General features: G+C 36.6%; 2 protein-coding genes across 9 annotated transcripts in view; one reads left to right on the top strand and one right to left on the bottom strand.

The window, feature by feature from the left end:
- Nucleotides 1-2,098, bottom strand: part of FAM227B (family with sequence similarity 227 member B) — a 188,987-nt gene extending 186,889 nt beyond the window's left edge. Inside the window, exon 1 of the mRNA XM_087821532.1 lies at nucleotides 2,068-2,098. The gene's annotated coding sequence lies outside the window, so the exon portion shown is untranslated. The remainder of the gene's footprint in view (nucleotides 1-2,067) is intronic.
- Nucleotides 1,777-16,026, top strand: DTWD1 (DTW motif tRNA-uridine aminocarboxypropyltransferase 1). Of its 8 annotated transcripts, none has more exons than XM_016210141.2 (5): nucleotides 1,777-1,799; nucleotides 6,406-6,725; nucleotides 8,638-8,781; nucleotides 10,963-11,212; nucleotides 15,711-16,026. In XM_016210141.2, exons 2-5 carry the CDS (start codon nucleotides 6,462-6,464, stop codon nucleotides 15,956-15,958), a joined length of 906 nt encoding a protein of 301 aa, XP_016065627.1. In that variant the 5' UTR covers nucleotides 1,777-1,799; nucleotides 6,406-6,461; the 3' UTR covers nucleotides 15,959-16,026. The 8 variants fall into 8 exon arrangements, with proteins under 8 accessions (XP_016065627.1, XP_016065622.1, XP_016065624.1 ...); XM_016210136.2 differs by lacking the exon at nucleotides 1,777-1,799 and adding an exon at nucleotides 2,198-2,263; XM_016210138.2 differs by lacking the exon at nucleotides 1,777-1,799 and adding an exon at nucleotides 2,296-2,378.
- The last annotated feature ends 1,077 nt before the right edge of the window (nucleotides 16,027-17,103 follow it).

Below are 17,103 nucleotides of genomic sequence, written 5' to 3'. Positions count from 1 at the left end.
AATGAAATGTGGGAAAAGTGATACATGCCATTTTTAGGGTTGATCTCTAAAACTTTTTGTGATTCAGTATGTTTTCTTTCTTGGCAGATAAGCTGTGGATGCCAATCCCTAGGAGACAGCAGAACCACTAAAAAGACAAAGAAAACGGCATCCTCGAGTCTAATATTTCATTTGACTAAAAACATCCGTAATGGATTTCTTCTGAGACATAAAAGTTTATTGTATTAAACCACTGAAATCTGGGGGTTTTCTGTGACAGCAGTAAATTTACTGTGTTAGCTTAAAAAAAACATGGCCACAAATTCTTTTACAATCTTTTGAGAGGCGGTGTCTGTATCTCCTCTCCTAAAATCTGTACAGCCCTTGTGACTCAAAACCAAAGGAATGTGAGAGAAGTAACCCAATGTTACTTTTTGAGGCTAGCTCAGAAAAGGACATGTAATTTATGCCTTGTCCATTACAACATTTGACTTTGGAGCACAGGGCCTAATCTAAGAAGGCTCATTACACTGCTGTCATACTGTAAGGAAGCCCAAGCCACATGTGGAGGCTTCACAGAGGAGCTCTGCTAGCATTCAGTCTTCCCAGCTGAGTTATCAGAAAAAGCTGTCCCACTGTGACCTATTGAACACACAGTCCATAAACATAATAAAATGGTTGCTTTAAGCCACATATTTTGGAGTAATTTATTACATAGCAATAGTAACTTCAATTAATAAATCATATCATTTGTTTTGTAATCTGTGCACTTGAACTAAAGCAGTTAAAAAAGAAAAAAGGTGCGAATTATTTATTCTCGGCTTGGAGACTTTGCTACTGCTAGTTCTCTTACCCAGAAAGTTCATCTTTCTCCCTAAGGCAGTGGCTTTCAAACTTTTCAGAGAGAAACACAAAATAAGAAATAGATTTTATAAACATGACCTAGTGTATGTATGCATGTATGTGTGTATCTACATATATATATAATTTAAAACTCCATAAAGCAGTACTTAACTGCACTGATATTTCCATACCATACTGTTTCATTTTTTTTTTTTTTAATATATCTTTATTGATTTCAGAGAGAGGAAGGGAGAGGGAGAGAGAGAGACAGAAACATCAGTGATGAGAGAGTCATTGATCGGCTGCAGCCCACAACCCGGCATGTGCCCTGACTGGGAATCGAACCCGGATCTCCTGGATCCTAGGTCGATGCTCAACCGCTGAGCCACGCCCGGCTGGGCCTGTTTCATTTTTTTTAAAGTGTAGTTTTGGCTAAATAGATTTCCTTGCTTACAAAGAGGACCTCCACCAATGGGTCCCCCACAGTCATTCCCTTGAAAAACATTACTCTAGACCGTAATCATTCTTCAAGGCCTTAGTCAAGTCCAACCAATAAACTTTCATCGTCCACTGCATTCTGAGCTGTTTTGAAAATTCCTACAATTAGCCATATTGTACTTTCTGTACTACCCATGCTTCATTCGATATGGTAACTCCTCCCGGTGAAGGTTCTGTCCTTTCTTTCTCACTTGCTGAACTCACAGTACTCAGTAAATACGTTGCTCAATACCTGGCCCTTGGATTTCCAACTCCCAGTTGTTTCAGTTTGGACTGTCTTTGGATTGGCACAACAACAACAAAAATCTATCCGCATATTATGATTAGTTTCAAACTGGAAAAACGCACAAAGTAGTCCCAACTCTACACGGGTGTGTAGTTTTTAAGCAAATCAAACCATCAGAATGCAAATACTGCTCTTCACATCGCCACAAGTAACAGAACCAAGTTGTCATGGCTGAAACCCTTTGGAGGGACTGGTAAGAACGGAAACTCGTCCCCTAGGCGCAGCATTTTCACAACTCACTGCGGCTACACCTTGAGAGTAAATGTGAGAGCCGCGACCCGCTTCTGTGGTCCCAGAAAGGAGCTCGGGGCGAGGCTGGCGCAGCGCGAGGCCGCCATGGCCGACGCTGCCCGGCCCGCTCCGGGAGCCGTCTCTACGCCCAACGGCGACACGGCCGGGCGAGACCGGCAAAGGCGGGACTTCCCGTCTCGGCCCGCCCAGCCCTCTTTCCCGCAGGTTACCTTCGCCGCGGGCTAGGCCGAGCGGGGCCCTAGCAACGGCCGTAGCAACGGCCTTAGCAACGGCCGGGCTCCTCCCTCCGGTGTCTCCCGGAAAGCGCTCCGCCGCGTTCGTGCGCGGGCACGGCCGGGCGCGCGCCTCGGGCTCGGGCGGAGCGGAAGACGCGTGGAGCTGCGCGAGGACCCGCGCGCTGTGCAGGTCTGAGTCCCACTCCGCTGTCGTGCGGGTCCCCGCGCCTCTCTGGGGACTCGCGGCCTGGCTGGAGCCGTGGGCCTGCGGGGAGTGGACGCTCTGTGGCCGAGCGCTAGCAGAGGTCGTTCCGGGTGTCCCTGCGCGCCGCTTGCATTTTTTGACGGGGGAGGTGGGGGCTGCTACGGGCCTTTGGGGAACAGGCTTCCAGGGTTTTCCTCAAAAAAAATGTCCCCCCCTAATAATTATTTTCGGTGCTTTCCGCCTCAAAGAAAGTCTGTCCTGGCAAAGTTCGTGCTCTAGGAACCCTACCTATTTTTTTTAGTGTTTGGAGTGGTTTGCGGGGTATTGGTTGTCACGGAAGGAGCGGCTTAGCACATAGTCTGTCTTACATTGCAGTATCTGAAGTATTAAGGTAATGGTTACACATGCAAAGGAGTCTCATGTTTAAATTATTTGGGGGGAAATGTAGGACAAGTAAGGAAATATCACTTTAAGGTGCCAAGTCCATGGAATTGGATGATAAAAACCGATACTAAAACCACAGCGTTTAAGGGTTACTTCTGTCTGAACCCCCTTACCGCGGACAACTAAGGAAGTACAGCCTGCCCACCACATGGTGGCTGGTCTTTGAGAGGCGCCGTTGGTCCGCTATGAAAAAGGTGATACCTTGGAATTTAAAAAATGAATGTGGGATCTATATATGTTATGTGACCAGGCTCTTAAAAATACTCCAGAAAAGAAATATTTGAAGTGGGTTTTATCAAAAACTACAATACAGAATAGGGGAGTCTTATATAATGTTCCATTGGGAGGTGAGTCAACTTACTTGTTTGTAGCTATGAGCCTTTTCCATGAGTATTGTTTTGCAAAAGAAAGGTCTGCCAGGCTGCCCATAAAATTTCAATGGTACCTCGGTTTTCCAACGTCTCCGTAGACGAACATTTAGGTTTACAAACGCCGTAAACCCGGAGGTAAATGCTTCGGTTTTCGAACACGCCTTGGAAGTCGAACATGCCACACGGCTTCTGCTGAGGGCAAGATCTTGAGGCCTAGCTGTCAGCTGTTGATCCCCCTGTTTTCAAACGTTTCAGAACTCGGTCTTCCAGAATGGATTACTTTCGAAAACCAAGGTAGCACTGTAGTTTGCCAGGAACTTCAGCAGCAAGATGCATACTGTATGCTTTTTTATTTTTCAGAATGGTTTTGATTTAGTTAATAAGTGTTTGATGACTTCCTCCTGCTGCATTAGACTCAGGGATAGGTAAGATCAGTAAACAGTCCTGCTCTTGCAGAGTTGACTGTCTGCTAGGGTGGATAGCTTCACTCAAAGGTAACTCCAAGTTAAGGTACATTTTTCCATGTTAAATATGTAGAATCACTAATAAGTGCACAAAAGTGGAGATGTGAGAGATTGTCATAGCACATCTAGGGTCCTGATTTTGAAACTAAGAGAGGATGATGTGCAGTGTAGAATTGATGCAACTTAGTGAGTAGTTTTGGGGGGAAAAGTGTAGGAGAAGGATTTGTTTTCAATCTTTTAAGTTGCAGAATGATGGATATACCAGCTAGTTCCTAAAGATTTTTTTTATGTTTTCTAAGTAAGTCCCACAACTCTACTTGTATTTCCCTGCATGTATTTGGTGTTAATAAGTATGTTTTGAAGGTTTTGAATCATCATGTTTGCAGCACATTATTTGTACACATTTGAGGCAGGCTCTTGGCTACGTCAGAACCGATGCTCTGGTCGTATGGTTTCGGAGACCTTTGGAGGTAGCTGCCCATGACTTACTAGTGCTGGCCCCTTCTGTGTGGCCACATCAGCCATAGGTGAGAGTATGTAGGTGAGGCAGGGGAGGGAGGGAGCCATAAACATGTCCCTTTCACTGTCTCACAGGTATTTATGTTTAATTTTTGGAGGGAAATGATGTTTATATAAGAGTCCACTAATACCCATTTAGTTAAATGGATGGAAGCCCAAGTATTGGGATTTCTGAGGCATCTCAAGAGGAGTGCATTTTGAGAGCCCTAGAAAAATGCACCAGTAGTTTTCCATTGAATACCCAGGGAAATAAATTAGATCAATCCTGTTTTTTTGTTTTTTTAGGACAAGCCCCGTGATCGAGGTAATTCAAGACACTTACAGCCTAAAAATGTTTCTCTGTAAGGACCTCAGGCAACACCAGAACAAACCCAAACCTAGACTTTTAAGGTGGCTCCTGTCTTTACATGGAGTTTTTTATCTTAGTCAGGATTTCTTTATCTGGATCTCTAGATGAACTCTACTGATCTGCAAACCACCTGAAATTGTGAGCAAAATATTGTGTCTGTATAATGCATTTTCTACCAATAAGGTCCAAGACTCTCATGTGACCTTAAAAGGATCTGTGACTCAAGAAAAGGTGGCAGCTTAGTATCCTGTACTGTCCTAGTCATTGAGGGCATATTCACAAAGATAGAAGCCATTTTTAGGTAGGTAATTTGGTGTTGTGGGGACAGTAGATAATGTTTTCCATTTGTGAAGCAGGAAAAAGTGATTGGACTATCATTTTGAAATATCACTTTCTCTGAAAAACCCAAAATGTCAATCTGTACCTAATCAGTACACATCAAAAATATTATACAATATTTTTATTTTTCCCCTTTGGGTAAATTTGGCAAGTATATTTTCCTTTTCCTTTAATGACCATCATTGTTTTTCTCTGCATTTCTTTTTTGAGTCTCAAGCTCACTGAGATTTAAAATCTATTAAAAAACTCCTGATGAGTAATTAAATTAGTATCACTAACTTCTTATTAGTAAATTATCTTGTATGTTATGTTCCACTGGACTTTTTCTTCATTTTCTGTTTGGGAGATCTCGGAAAGTTTCCTGTTGCAGTCAGTCAGTGTTTGTACTCAAAGTGCCCAGAGCCTCGTGGTTAAACATCACAGTGCCATAAGACTTTATAATAGGAGAATCATTTTACAGCTTTGGAATGCATATCAAATCAAAAGGGCCCCAGTCTCTTTTCTACCCAAAAGATATGTGGTTACAGAGTATTTAAATAATAGTTTTGGCAGCCATTAACCTTCTTTGAAGGAAATATTTAAGTGGGAAAGTTATTTTACTATTTTATCTCTAGAACTAAGAATCTGAATGGTATAAAAAAAAAAGCAGTAGGAATTCTTAGAGTGAGTGCACATGAATATAAAACTTTAAATTTCTAAGATCACACTTTATTTTTCAGGGCATATATTTTACCTTTTGGGATATCTTACAAATAATAATTGGTAGTAGATGCATCTCATATTTTAATGGAAGTTTATTTAGATATATGTGTGTGTGTGTGTGTGTGTGTATATACATATATATATCTATTTTTTTTAAATCCTCACCTGAGGATATTTTTTCCATTGCTTTTTCAGAGAGAGTGGAAGAGAGAGAGAGAGAAACATCGATGTGAGAGACACATCGATTGGTTGCCTCCTGCACGTGCCCTGACCAGGGCCATGGATTGAGTCTGCAACCGAGGTGTGTGCCCTTGGTCAGAATCGAACCTGGGACCCTTCAGTCCATGGGCTGATGCTCTAACCACTGAGCCAAACCAGCTAGGGCTAGTTATATTTTTTATGTGTGTTTTAAGTTGGACAGGAATATGTCCTTTAGAACATAACCAACTAAATTTTACTGATTACATTGGAACCCTGTATTTTCATTAGAGTTCTGGTTGAGAGTAGGTGTCATCTAATACCAATTCAAAGAGCCTATAGGGTTGAATACATTCCTGGCTAATACTAACATTAACCCAATGCATTCGTAATACAAAACAAAATTACTGTCTTTGGAACAAAAAGAGTCACTGAAAAATGGATTGTTAGTACCCTTTATATTTGAAATAATATCTCTATGAGAACACTCTTCTATTTTTATGGGGGGGTGGTTCCAAAGGGTAATTTATTATTTTGAGTTTATTGCATTTTAATTTTGTATGTTCAATACATTTAATTTTTAAAAGTATGATAACTTAGTCATTTAAAAAACTTATTAACTTTTATTGATAAATACTAGAAACAGCACACAGTTGTGAATTAAACTGAGTAATTTTCTTTATGGAGACAATGAGTAAAATGTTTTGTTTTTATTTTGCTTCCCACTATTTTTTTTTCCAGTGCACCAATGATAATGTGTTTTAGAAATGGTTGTTAAACTTTGATTTGAGTGAAAAATGTCTCTCAATCCACCTATATTTCTCAAAGAAAGCGAAGAAAATAACTCAAGATTTGTGGAAATACAACAGTCACAAACTACTTCCATAGCTGCGGAAGATCCTCTTCAAAACTTACACTTAGCATCTCAAGAAGTTCTTCAAAAAGCTCAGCAAAGTGGGAGATCAAAATGCCTTAAATGTGGTGGTTCAAGAATGTTCTACTGCTATACATGTTATGTCCCAGTTGAAAATGTACCTATGGAACAAATGCCGCTTGTGAAGGTTAGTAAGAAATCTAATTGTTTGAAAGTAGAAAAACAGATTTTAAAAAGACATCTCATACTTGCTTGTTCTAATGTAATTGATAAACTTGATAAATAACATCATTAGGAGAATGAATTACATGAATAGAAATTCAATCCTAAAGACTGGTAAACCTATTTGTTTTTCTTGTCTCTGGAAAAAGTGATGCACATTGCCAAAACACTTGGGGCTGACATGAATGGTATTGTTTTTAATGAAATCAATTGATTTTTAAGTTAGTGATTATAATTCATTTACAACATAGAAAAAATGTGGTATAAACATGAATACCATAAGAGACAAGTTTATAGACTGCCTGAAGGAGCTTCAAAAACTACCTCAGGTCCTTGGACTGCTCTGAGAAAACATCCCAAAGGAATTAGGCAGGGTTCATTTTTGTTTAGGCTTTCGTAGGATAAATGGGCTTAGCTTCATCCTGTACATGAACATGGAGCATGTCAGTGAATAAAAGGAAACTAAACTAAAATTGAAAAGACTAAGACCTACTCATTGGGCTGTGTTATAAATTGTAGTGATTTAAAGCCAGATTTAAAAAATATATTTGAATAGATTGCTTAGCTTATACTTTTTGTTGCTTACCAATACTACTTTTCTATAGGTAAAAGGTCTATAGACCATCACGTCTACATAATCAAAGAATTAATTACTTGTATGTTAACATGTTTAACAGTAACCTGGCATTTAGGTGTAAGTCAAATGATGTGTAAAATTTGACTCCTACCTATTAGGATTGTAGTGAGACTAAACTCTAGACAGGGGCTCATTAGAACTGGCTAGAAAGAAAATAAGTTGTAACTAATCTGAAAAACATTTAATGTGGTGATTTTAAGGTTCATTAAATTTGAAATAAGCATACTTTAATACTCATATTTTGTTACTTGAGTTTCAGTTTAGCCTATATATCATCTTGGCAAGTCCACAGTCTTCTCAGGGACCTAAAACTCTAACTCAAGAAATGCAAGATGATATTATTTTTGCATAGAGAAAGGATATAATCAATAATAAATAATTAAACTTTAAGGTAAATAGGCAAAGTGATTTTGAAGAGAGTTCTTTTTTACATGTAGAGTGTACCTTCTAGACCTATTCTGTTACTATTTTTTTCAATGGATAATTATCTCATTTGTGCTATTAAAGGGCATTTCTGAGAATGATGATACTTAAAACTAAGGATAATACCTTCAACCTCAAGGGATATACAAGGATCAACATTTTAACTTGAATTTTAGATCTGAAACTTTGCCCAAACTTTTATTTCCTTTTATGTATCACAAAGAGAAAAAATCTGAAGTTTATAGGAATTATAAAAAATACCCTTGGCACAGATACTGAAATGCAAGGAATTGGACTCAATGGCTTTGTAACTTAAATGAAAATGACATTGGAGCCTTGTTTCAAGAGCAGATTCTCTGTTAAACTTGTTTTTGTTTTTTGTTTTTAAATATATCTTTATTGATTTCACAGAGAGGAAGGGAGAGGGAGAGGGAGAGATAGAAACATCAGTGATGAGAGAGTCATTGATCTGCTGCAGCCCGCAACCCAGGCATGTGCCCTGACCAGGAATCGAACCCTGATTGCCTGGATCCTAGGCCGACGCTCAACCCCTGAGCCACACCCGGCTGGGCTCTGTTAAACTTGTTAAAATAGTTCTATCATATGATTAACAATATCGTGGAAGAAATTTGGATTTGCTTTATGACTCTTATTCTTAATATCCTGGGTAGAAATGTATGACTTTCAAACCATAGGTATATTTATGGGAATGTAGTGTGAGCTTACTGTTGAAGCTTTAAAGATCATTTTTATTAACATAAAAATTAGAATTTTTGTATTTGCTTTGTTAACTTGTCTTTTTTTTTTTTAATTGTAGCTTCCCTTGAAGATTGACATCATTAAACATCCAAATGAAACAGATGGCAAAAGTACAGCTATACACGCAAAACTCTTAGCCCCTGAATTTGTAAATATTTACACATACCCTTGCATTCCGGAATATGAAGAAGAGGACCATGAAGTAGGTAGCTTATTTTTTACAACTGTTCACATTGAATCTAAAAATGAATTTTAAATTCCAGTACCTTTCTGAACTTACGTGAACACAATTTAATATATTTCTTAATGACTAGGGTTATCCTTATGCTGCACTAGACAACATACCCTTTACTCCATTGGTGTCTGAAAAGATCAGAAGATTCTAGATTTGTTAAGCTTCCTTGAGTCTTTCCACATTTTATCATTTTTCTGCATGATTTCTTTAAGTTTTTACACTTTGCCAGTATTATTATGCCTGCTTTTCCTTTCTACCCCCCTCTTTTTCCTGCCTATGCTGCATATAGATGGTCTGATTTGATGCAAACTGAGAAACCAGATTACAAGCATTGTTGGAACTTTTCCCAAAGAAGAAAAACTGAATTAAAAGGATTTTCAGGAATTTTCCCTAAATTAAGAGCTTTAGTATGTGGCCTTTGTAACATTTTTTTTTTGTCTGCTCAGAGGCTTTCCTTGCTCATTTCTAGATTCTTAATTGGTTTTCACATAGTTGGAATTTCATATTGGTGAGATACTAGTGGCCTTGTTGAAAAGTAAGGTTGCAATAGATCTCAAAAAGAGGTAGGCATTGGGTACTTCTTAAAGCTTGTAAACCAGGGGTGGGGAACATCTGGCCTCACCAAAGAGAAGCAGTTCCAGCCATCACAATAGGGGTGAGTTAATTAAATGTTTGACCAAATATAGCAGGCTAATTTTTAAGTTCATAATTTTATATGGCCCTTGGCAGAAAAAAGATTACCCATCCCTGTAGGTAAATCCTTTTAGATATATTGGGGATCAATGTTGGTAGTGCTAATCAGAAACAAAATTAAAAATTAATATACTGCATACTCACTTGTTCTAGAAAGAACTCAATTTTTCCTTTTTTATCAGTATATTTTTTATTTAGTTTATATAGAAAGTTTATTTGTAAATAATATCTGAGTTTTGGATCTAGGAATATATTTGCATTTCCTTCTCTGGTCAGCTAGGTATCATTTATGTTAATTAAATAGAACACAGTGTCAGGTTCAATAGAGAGATGTGATATGCTTATAATGTAAGAAAATTTAGAAACCCTGGACTTTGCTAATTGAGTATGGGGGGAGTATTGGCATGGATTGTGAATGTTTAAACAACTTGTATAACTGAAGTTTATAAATTCAAGATTTTTTGTTTATTTTATTTTTATAATGCTTATTTTTTATATTAAAAATGATGCTCATTAAAGAAAATTTGGGAAATACAGAAAAGTATGGGGATAAAGTACTCATAATTCTACCACCATTTATTCATTTCACAAATATTTACTGGGTAACTGGAACCATTTAGACATTGGAGACTCTTGGAGTATGTCATATCTCAGTAAAATGCTGAAAGGAAGTTAGGTTTTTTAGTTTTAATTTTTCACTGTAATAAATATACTTTAACAAATACAGGGTGTCCCAAAAAATGTATATACACTTTAACAGCTGATAGCTCAATTTTGAAAATGAAATGTATTTTAATAAACACTTCCTTTATAATTATTCAAAGTGTGTGTATACATTTTTGGGGGGACGTCCTACATTACAGTGTGGGGAGCCTATGGGTATTTAGGATTATTTTGTTAAATTCCCATAAGTGAAATTATTTGATCAAAGTGTATGAACATTGCCAGACTCTTGATTTAAGTTGCTTTCATGAAGAGTTGCACTATTTAAACCTGCCATGAGTAATGGCTATAAAGGCCTGTTACACCATTTCCTTACCAGTATTGACTGTGTATCATTTGTTTGGTCTTTGTTTATTATATAGGTGAAATTGGTATTTAATTATTGAGTGCTTTTCAATGGTTCTTTTACAAAATATCACACACTTTGCCTTTGATCTTACTAAATATTATAAAGTTTAGTTTTCTGTTTCAAGGTACAATTAACTTGGCTTCTATCCACAGGTACATAACTTACTTTGAAATAAAACTTTTAGATAGTATATTATGATTGTAAATTACTTAGGAAGAGTCAAAAACTTTACCATACATATTAAAGAAGTGCATGTAGTAGAACCTAATGCTTGTTTCTTAGATATTCAGTGTATTTTTTCTCTTACAGTTTTAAGTCAGTTAGAATTTATTCATTTTGAAGATCATAATCACACACTGTTAACTTAAGTTTCTTTGCTTTAGGTTGCTCTCATTTTTCCTGGGCCTAAGTCTGTCTCAATTAAAGATATTTCTTTTCATCTGCAAAAAAGGATTCAAAATAACCTTAGAGGCAAAAATGATGACTCTGACAAGCCATCTATTAAACGCAAGAAAACTGAAGAACAGGATTTAGATGACAACAAGTGTAAAGAGACATCACTGAAAAAAATTATATTTATAGATAGCACTTGGAACCAAACAAACAAAATATTTTCTGATGAGAGACTTCAAGGTAAGAAATAAATTATTTTTGTATTATTCCTTCCCCCAACTCCCATTTCATAAAACTTCAAACCTACAGATACCTTAGAAGAAGAATTGCATTAATTATCCACACACCTTCCCACACTTGCTTTATTTCTCTTTTCCTATTATATGTGTGTGTATACTTAGGTATATATTTTTTGGTTGAACCCTTTGAAAGGAAGATGTAGGCTTTATAACACTTCACCCTTAAATACCTGTGTACATCTTTTAAGAATAATTGCATGATCATAATATCATTATCACATTAATATTAACAAAAGCTCTGTGATGTCTCATATAGTCCAAATTCACATTTCCTTAATTGACCTAAAAATATCTTCTGTAGCTCTTTTTCCTCTGATGTAGTATGTAAACTCACATTTCATTTGGCCGTGTCTCTTCAGTCTCTTTTAGTGTAGAACGGTTCTACACTATGTAAAACAGTGTTTTTGTTTCCATAACTTAGACTTATGGGAATTGGACAGGTCAGTTGCCTGAATGTTTCATCATGATTAGATTCAGTTTAAATGTTTTTGCAAAGGTCCTTATAGATAAGGGTAAACCCGGGGTTGTCCATGACAGTTCCAGGTCATATCTGTTGTTTTGGTATAATTATTAATAACATCCCTTTTTACTCTCAGAAATGAAGCTGTTCAGCTGATAAATTATATGATTACGCTATTCATAGGTGAAGTTGTTTACTTATTTTTGCATCAAAACAGGAGGCATATAATATAAGTTGTTCCATTATTGGTGACATCTGGCAATCACCTTTGTCCAAGTATTTAAAGTTCTCTTCATTAGAAAGATTTATTTTCTTCTTAGAAATCAGCAGTAGTCTGTTGGGTGATGCTTTGAGACTATGGACTGTATATTTACCAACTGCTTTTCACTAAGATATTTTAGTATTCATTGATGACGCTTTTCTAAATCAGTAATTATACTGAGAATTACAAAATGATGAAATTTTTATTTTATTTCTTCTGCATTTGCTAGCTGGTATTCTTAAATAAGGAAGAACTTTTCCTCCCTCCCCTCTTTTGTCCTCTCCCCTTGCCCCTACTATTTATGACATCTCTGTGGTCTGATAGATGTCTTTTTAATTCAATTTATTATAATCTATCATGATTATACTTTTTTGATGCCCAAATTGTCTTAAATGTTGCTCATGGGAGCCCTTCAAGTCTTTGTGGCAGGGCCTCATTAGTCTTTCTGGTACAGCACTTTTTCCTTCCTCAGACCTAGAATCAGTCATTCAAAGTTTACTTATACTTTTCTCCTGCCCCAGACCAAGAATCAATCGTTCAAAGGAGCTGTCTTTCTTTTTAATGGGGAATGATATTAGAAACCAAGATCTGGTAAATTTATTACTGTTTGGATGTCATTGCTTCAGTGCACAGAGCCAAGAAAAATAAATGTGTGTGTGGGGGGGGGGGGGGGGTAGAGAGAGAGAAAGATCACATGGATGGCTCCAATGCAGGGATTTAACATTACAGGGATTTTTTTTTCTTTGGTTTTATGTTTATATCTCTTTTTGTCAGAGTGAAAAGATTAATTCCTAATAATAATGGTTTAAAAGAGTTACTATACTTGCCCAAGTAATACAACTAGTAATATGAAGAACAGGAGCTCATATTAACTCTCATGCTTCCTTGTACCTTACTCTGTTCTTCAGGCTTTCTCAGCTTTTCTAAAAGCTTTTGTTTTATTTCAGCTTTTTGATGGCTTTATCTGTGTACCATGTATGACTATAAGGCAAGAGAGCTACCTAGATGGTATTAGGCAGTTGCCAAAATAGTTCCACCCTGGGAGAGCTTCTCCCAAGCTATTGTTGAAAGTATGCATCATTTAGAAAGGAAAGTTTATGATATTTTTCGGAGTCTGCCTTGTGTTAATTAGTATCAAGCTAAAGTGAATGGCAAATGTAAATTTAATTACCTTAATTTATATAGTTTGTACCTGTAAGATCAACACGTTAGTAAGATTGCTTTGTCATTCTGTGTGTGCTTGTGTGTATGTGTGTGAGAACGATAGGCAGAGAGAGAGAGACAAAGAAATAGTGTGTGTATGAGAGAGAGAGAGACAGAGAAAGACAGAGAGAGATGGACAGACGGATGGAGACAGACAGACAGACGCTGTAGAGCATATGACCTGGAAGAATCTTGTTGCTGATGTTTAATTGAGAAATGGAACCTTGAAACCCTGCTCTTTGGAGTAGTGCCTGCCACATTACCTTGGATGGTTACAGCAGCAAATTACCCTCCAGTTTGAAGATTTTTCTGAGCTATTTTTCTTTATATGGTTATTGAAAGGTTCCAGTGAAAGAACATAAGTGAAAACACTTGAAAAAAACTATATAAGGAATTACTGAGGTACAATTCAAACTCTGTTTTCAGAGTTACTCACATTTGTGCTTAAGGCTCAAAATCAGATTTGCACAAAAAATCTTTGTTCTTCTTTCCCAGATCACATAGAAAGTATCATACATTTTAATTCTGTGCTTCATTAAATTTTTAAAAGGGATTTCTCAATTCCTTGAAAATCATGAAATAGATTTCTAGAGTCAGGCTTCTCTGCATGTCCTACTTCTGGCTCCTCATTTCACCACAGGGAAAACTCGGGACTCTGCATATTTACAGTCTATATATGTGAAATACTATTTTCCAGATAAGCCCAGTTACTTCCACAAGAAATAACCCATGTTTGTTATAAATCATTGTCTTTAGGCTTTAAAACATTTTATCATTTGATGGGATTAATCTGAACAACTCTAAACCTCAGTTTAAACCCTCAAATGTAATGTGTTAAAAATTATGTTTTTATTATCTTACTATGAGTGCTAAGGTTAAGAATCCCCTTAACAGTATAAAAACATACCATTTTGCCAGACTTAACAGAGAAATAGCTCTAGATGTTTTACTACTGTCAAAATAAAACATTTAAAGGCTGAATATCTTAATCATACAATGTAAACCTACAAGTGAAGTGATATAACATTCTTGAAGATTCAGTGTAGGAAGCTTTGGGGGGATGTGGTGGGAAAGATGGTCTTCTTTTTGTTTGGAAGGGTGTCCAGATTGTAAAAATGGGAATTATATTGTAATTTGTTTTAAAAATGAGCCAGCTCTATCCCTTCATTTTGACAGATTTGTTCACATTATAAGCATTTCCTAAACTACACTTAGTGTGTCAGTTAGTGCTCATCATATACTTCCTCATTCAGTCCTCACAGCAATAGGATTTTCATTCTCATTTTCAGTTGAGGGAATTCAGATAATTTTGGAGGGAAAAGCCATTTATAATTACATGCTTTAAAGTTCTACTGCTAAAACTTTTTTGGTGTATTTTATCTTAGTTATTGATTGCCAGAAATACCGGCAAGAGAATTTTTTAAGTGTATATGTCAAACTTTTAAAAATAAATATTAATTTTCTGTGTGATTCCATGTCTGTGTATTTCAGTGTGGTTTAAAAGGTTCTGTAGATCTATATACTCCCAAGGAAATCTTTAAAACAGGGTAGATTAGTGGCGATAGTCACTAAGTCTTGGTTTTTACATTTAACATTATAGAACATGTTAGATGTATTATAGAAACTAGCATTATTATATAGTTAGTTTGTTTCTTTTTAGAAATTAAGTTGATGATGTCAGAATCCTATGTTAAGATTTTTAAAAAATTTTTTTTTCAATTACAGTTTATATTCAAAATTATTTTGTATTAGTTTCAGGTATACCAGCATAGTAGCTAGACAATCATATACTTCACAAAGTGGTCCCCACTGCTTATGTTAAGATTTTAATTGCACTAATTACTTAGAACATTCTCAATACTTCTAAAATTATTAAAAACCATTAACCTGCCTGTCTCCTAGTGAGTTTCAGAATGATGCTTTAAATGTCAGTTTATCGAGGAAATGAAACCGTTCTAAAAATTGGCAAATTTAGCCCTGTCACAGGTTTGAATAAAAAAAGACTGGTAGGGAGCAGATAGGATGAATCTCTTAAATGTTAACTACTTTTCACCTATTGCTACAGGGTCCAAGACTTATAGGTAACTGTCATGTATAAGATTTCATTCTGTGTTTTACATTGCTTCTGTGTATACTTAGTGCATTTAAGAAAATACCTTATTTTAAATTGGGATTGAGGGAATTTATCTGTGCTCTTAAAAAAAAGCTTAATTAAGAGAAATCATCATTATTGTATCACACTCTGTGGTTAAGAAATATTTAGCCGTGCCTGGGTCGCTCAGTTGGTTGGAATGTTGTCCCTTACACCAAAATGTGGGTTTGATTCCCGGTCAGCGCACATGCCCAGGTTGCAGATTCTTCCCTGGTCGCTGTGCATACGGGAGGCAATCAATCGATGTTTGATATATTGATATTTCTCTCTTTCTCCCCCTTCTCCTCTTTCTAAAACTAATAAACATATCCTTGGGTAAGAATAAAAATTATGTATATTTATACTTTTCTTGTTTTTGGCAGGGTTGTTACAAGTTGAGTTGAAAACAAGAAAAACTTGCTTTTGGCGCCATCAAAGAGGAAAGCCAGATACCTTCCTTTCCACAATTGAAGCCATCTACTACTTTCTGGTAGACTACCATACTGATGTATTAAAAGAGAAATACAAAGGACAATATGACAATCTTTTATTTTTCTACTCTTTTATGTACCAGTTGATAAAGAATGCCAAATGCTCTGGAGACAAGGAAACAAGAAAAATTACTCATTAGTTTTTAAGAAGCCACTTATGACATTTTATTTTGCTAAAATCAATAAACTTGTCATTGTGCTTTGTTTATTCTTAGGCAATATTCATGTGTCATGTCTGCAAGACCACTTCAAAAAATAAGGCTTTGTTTATTTTACCTCATATTTTTTACAAAGGGAGTTATTTCTAAGGGAGTTTTCAGAGCTAGTGTTGACTGAAAAATTAGCTTCAGAAATTATTAGCTCAAGTTTGGCATGTCTCAATTTTACTACCATATTTTAATATAATAATGTGTTATATCTACGTAATTAGATATATTTAGATATTTGTTTAGAGACCCACATGTCTTTCCACCTGTACTCACTATCATGTTTGGAGGTGGATGGGATCAGAGTCTCCTTGCTGACAATGAAGTCATAGGTAATTTGTTTGAAGTTAAAGGCAAACATGGGCAGAACTAGAATTATAGCTCCAGCCCATAGGGCTGTGTCCTTAAGTCCACACTGCTTGTGGTAGACATTTGTTGCTTTATACATCTGTCTGGCATCTTTTCTTAAAATCTAGTAATTCTTTTTTAATCATCCCTGGAGGATGTTTATTGTTGTTTTTGAGAGAGAGAAGAAAAGGGAGAAAGAAAGTACCATCAATGTGAGAAAGAAACTTCATTACCTCCCGAACGTGCCCTGACTAGGGATTGAACTCACAACCTAGGTATAGGCCCTGACCAAGGATTGAGCCCATGACCTTTCAGTTTACTGGACGATGCTCCAATCAAGTGAACCACACTGGCCCAAGGCTGGCACTTTTTTTAGGGAAAAATTGCTATCAGTCATGGGGTCCTGTCATAGGTATGGACACATGTCTCAGTCTAGCAAGCAAGGTGTCCAGTGATTGATTCAGTGGTGAGCACATAACCCAGCATCCTTTTTCACGAGTAGTATAGATGCTGTAGGAGATAGGGCTTATTTTTCAAGACACACTATGGTGCAGTTGTTAAAAGCACAGACTCTAGAGCTGGACTATCTGAATCTTTTCCCCTTACCAGTGGTATTTCAGTTTCTTCATCTGTAAAGATAGGGTAATACAATAGCTACCTTATAGGCTAATTACGAGGATTAACTGAGTTGATGTATCTAAAATGGCTTTCAACACCACCTGACATATAGT

The sequence above is a fragment of the Miniopterus natalensis genome, chromosome 1 (genome assembly GCF_054644295.1).
Source record: "Miniopterus natalensis isolate mMinNat1 chromosome 1, mMinNat1.hap1, whole genome shotgun sequence".
Classification (NCBI taxonomy): domain Eukaryota; kingdom Metazoa; phylum Chordata; class Mammalia; order Chiroptera; family Miniopteridae; genus Miniopterus; species Miniopterus natalensis.
This window is presented reverse-complemented; position numbering and strand designations above follow the sequence as displayed.

Coding starts and splice junctions, on each gene's coding strand:
- DTWD1 (XM_016210141.2), top strand. CDS start 6,462: ATGTCTCTCAATCCACCTATATTTCTCAAAGAAAGCGAAGAAAATAAC. Junction 8,782..10,962: donor ATGAAGAAGAGGACCATGAA/GTAGGTAGCTTA, acceptor TCTTTGCTTTAG/GTTGCTCTCATTTTTCCTGG. Junction 11,213..15,710: donor TTCTGATGAGAGACTTCAAG/GTAAGAAATAAA, acceptor TGTTTTTGGCAG/GGTTGTTACAAGTTGAGTTG.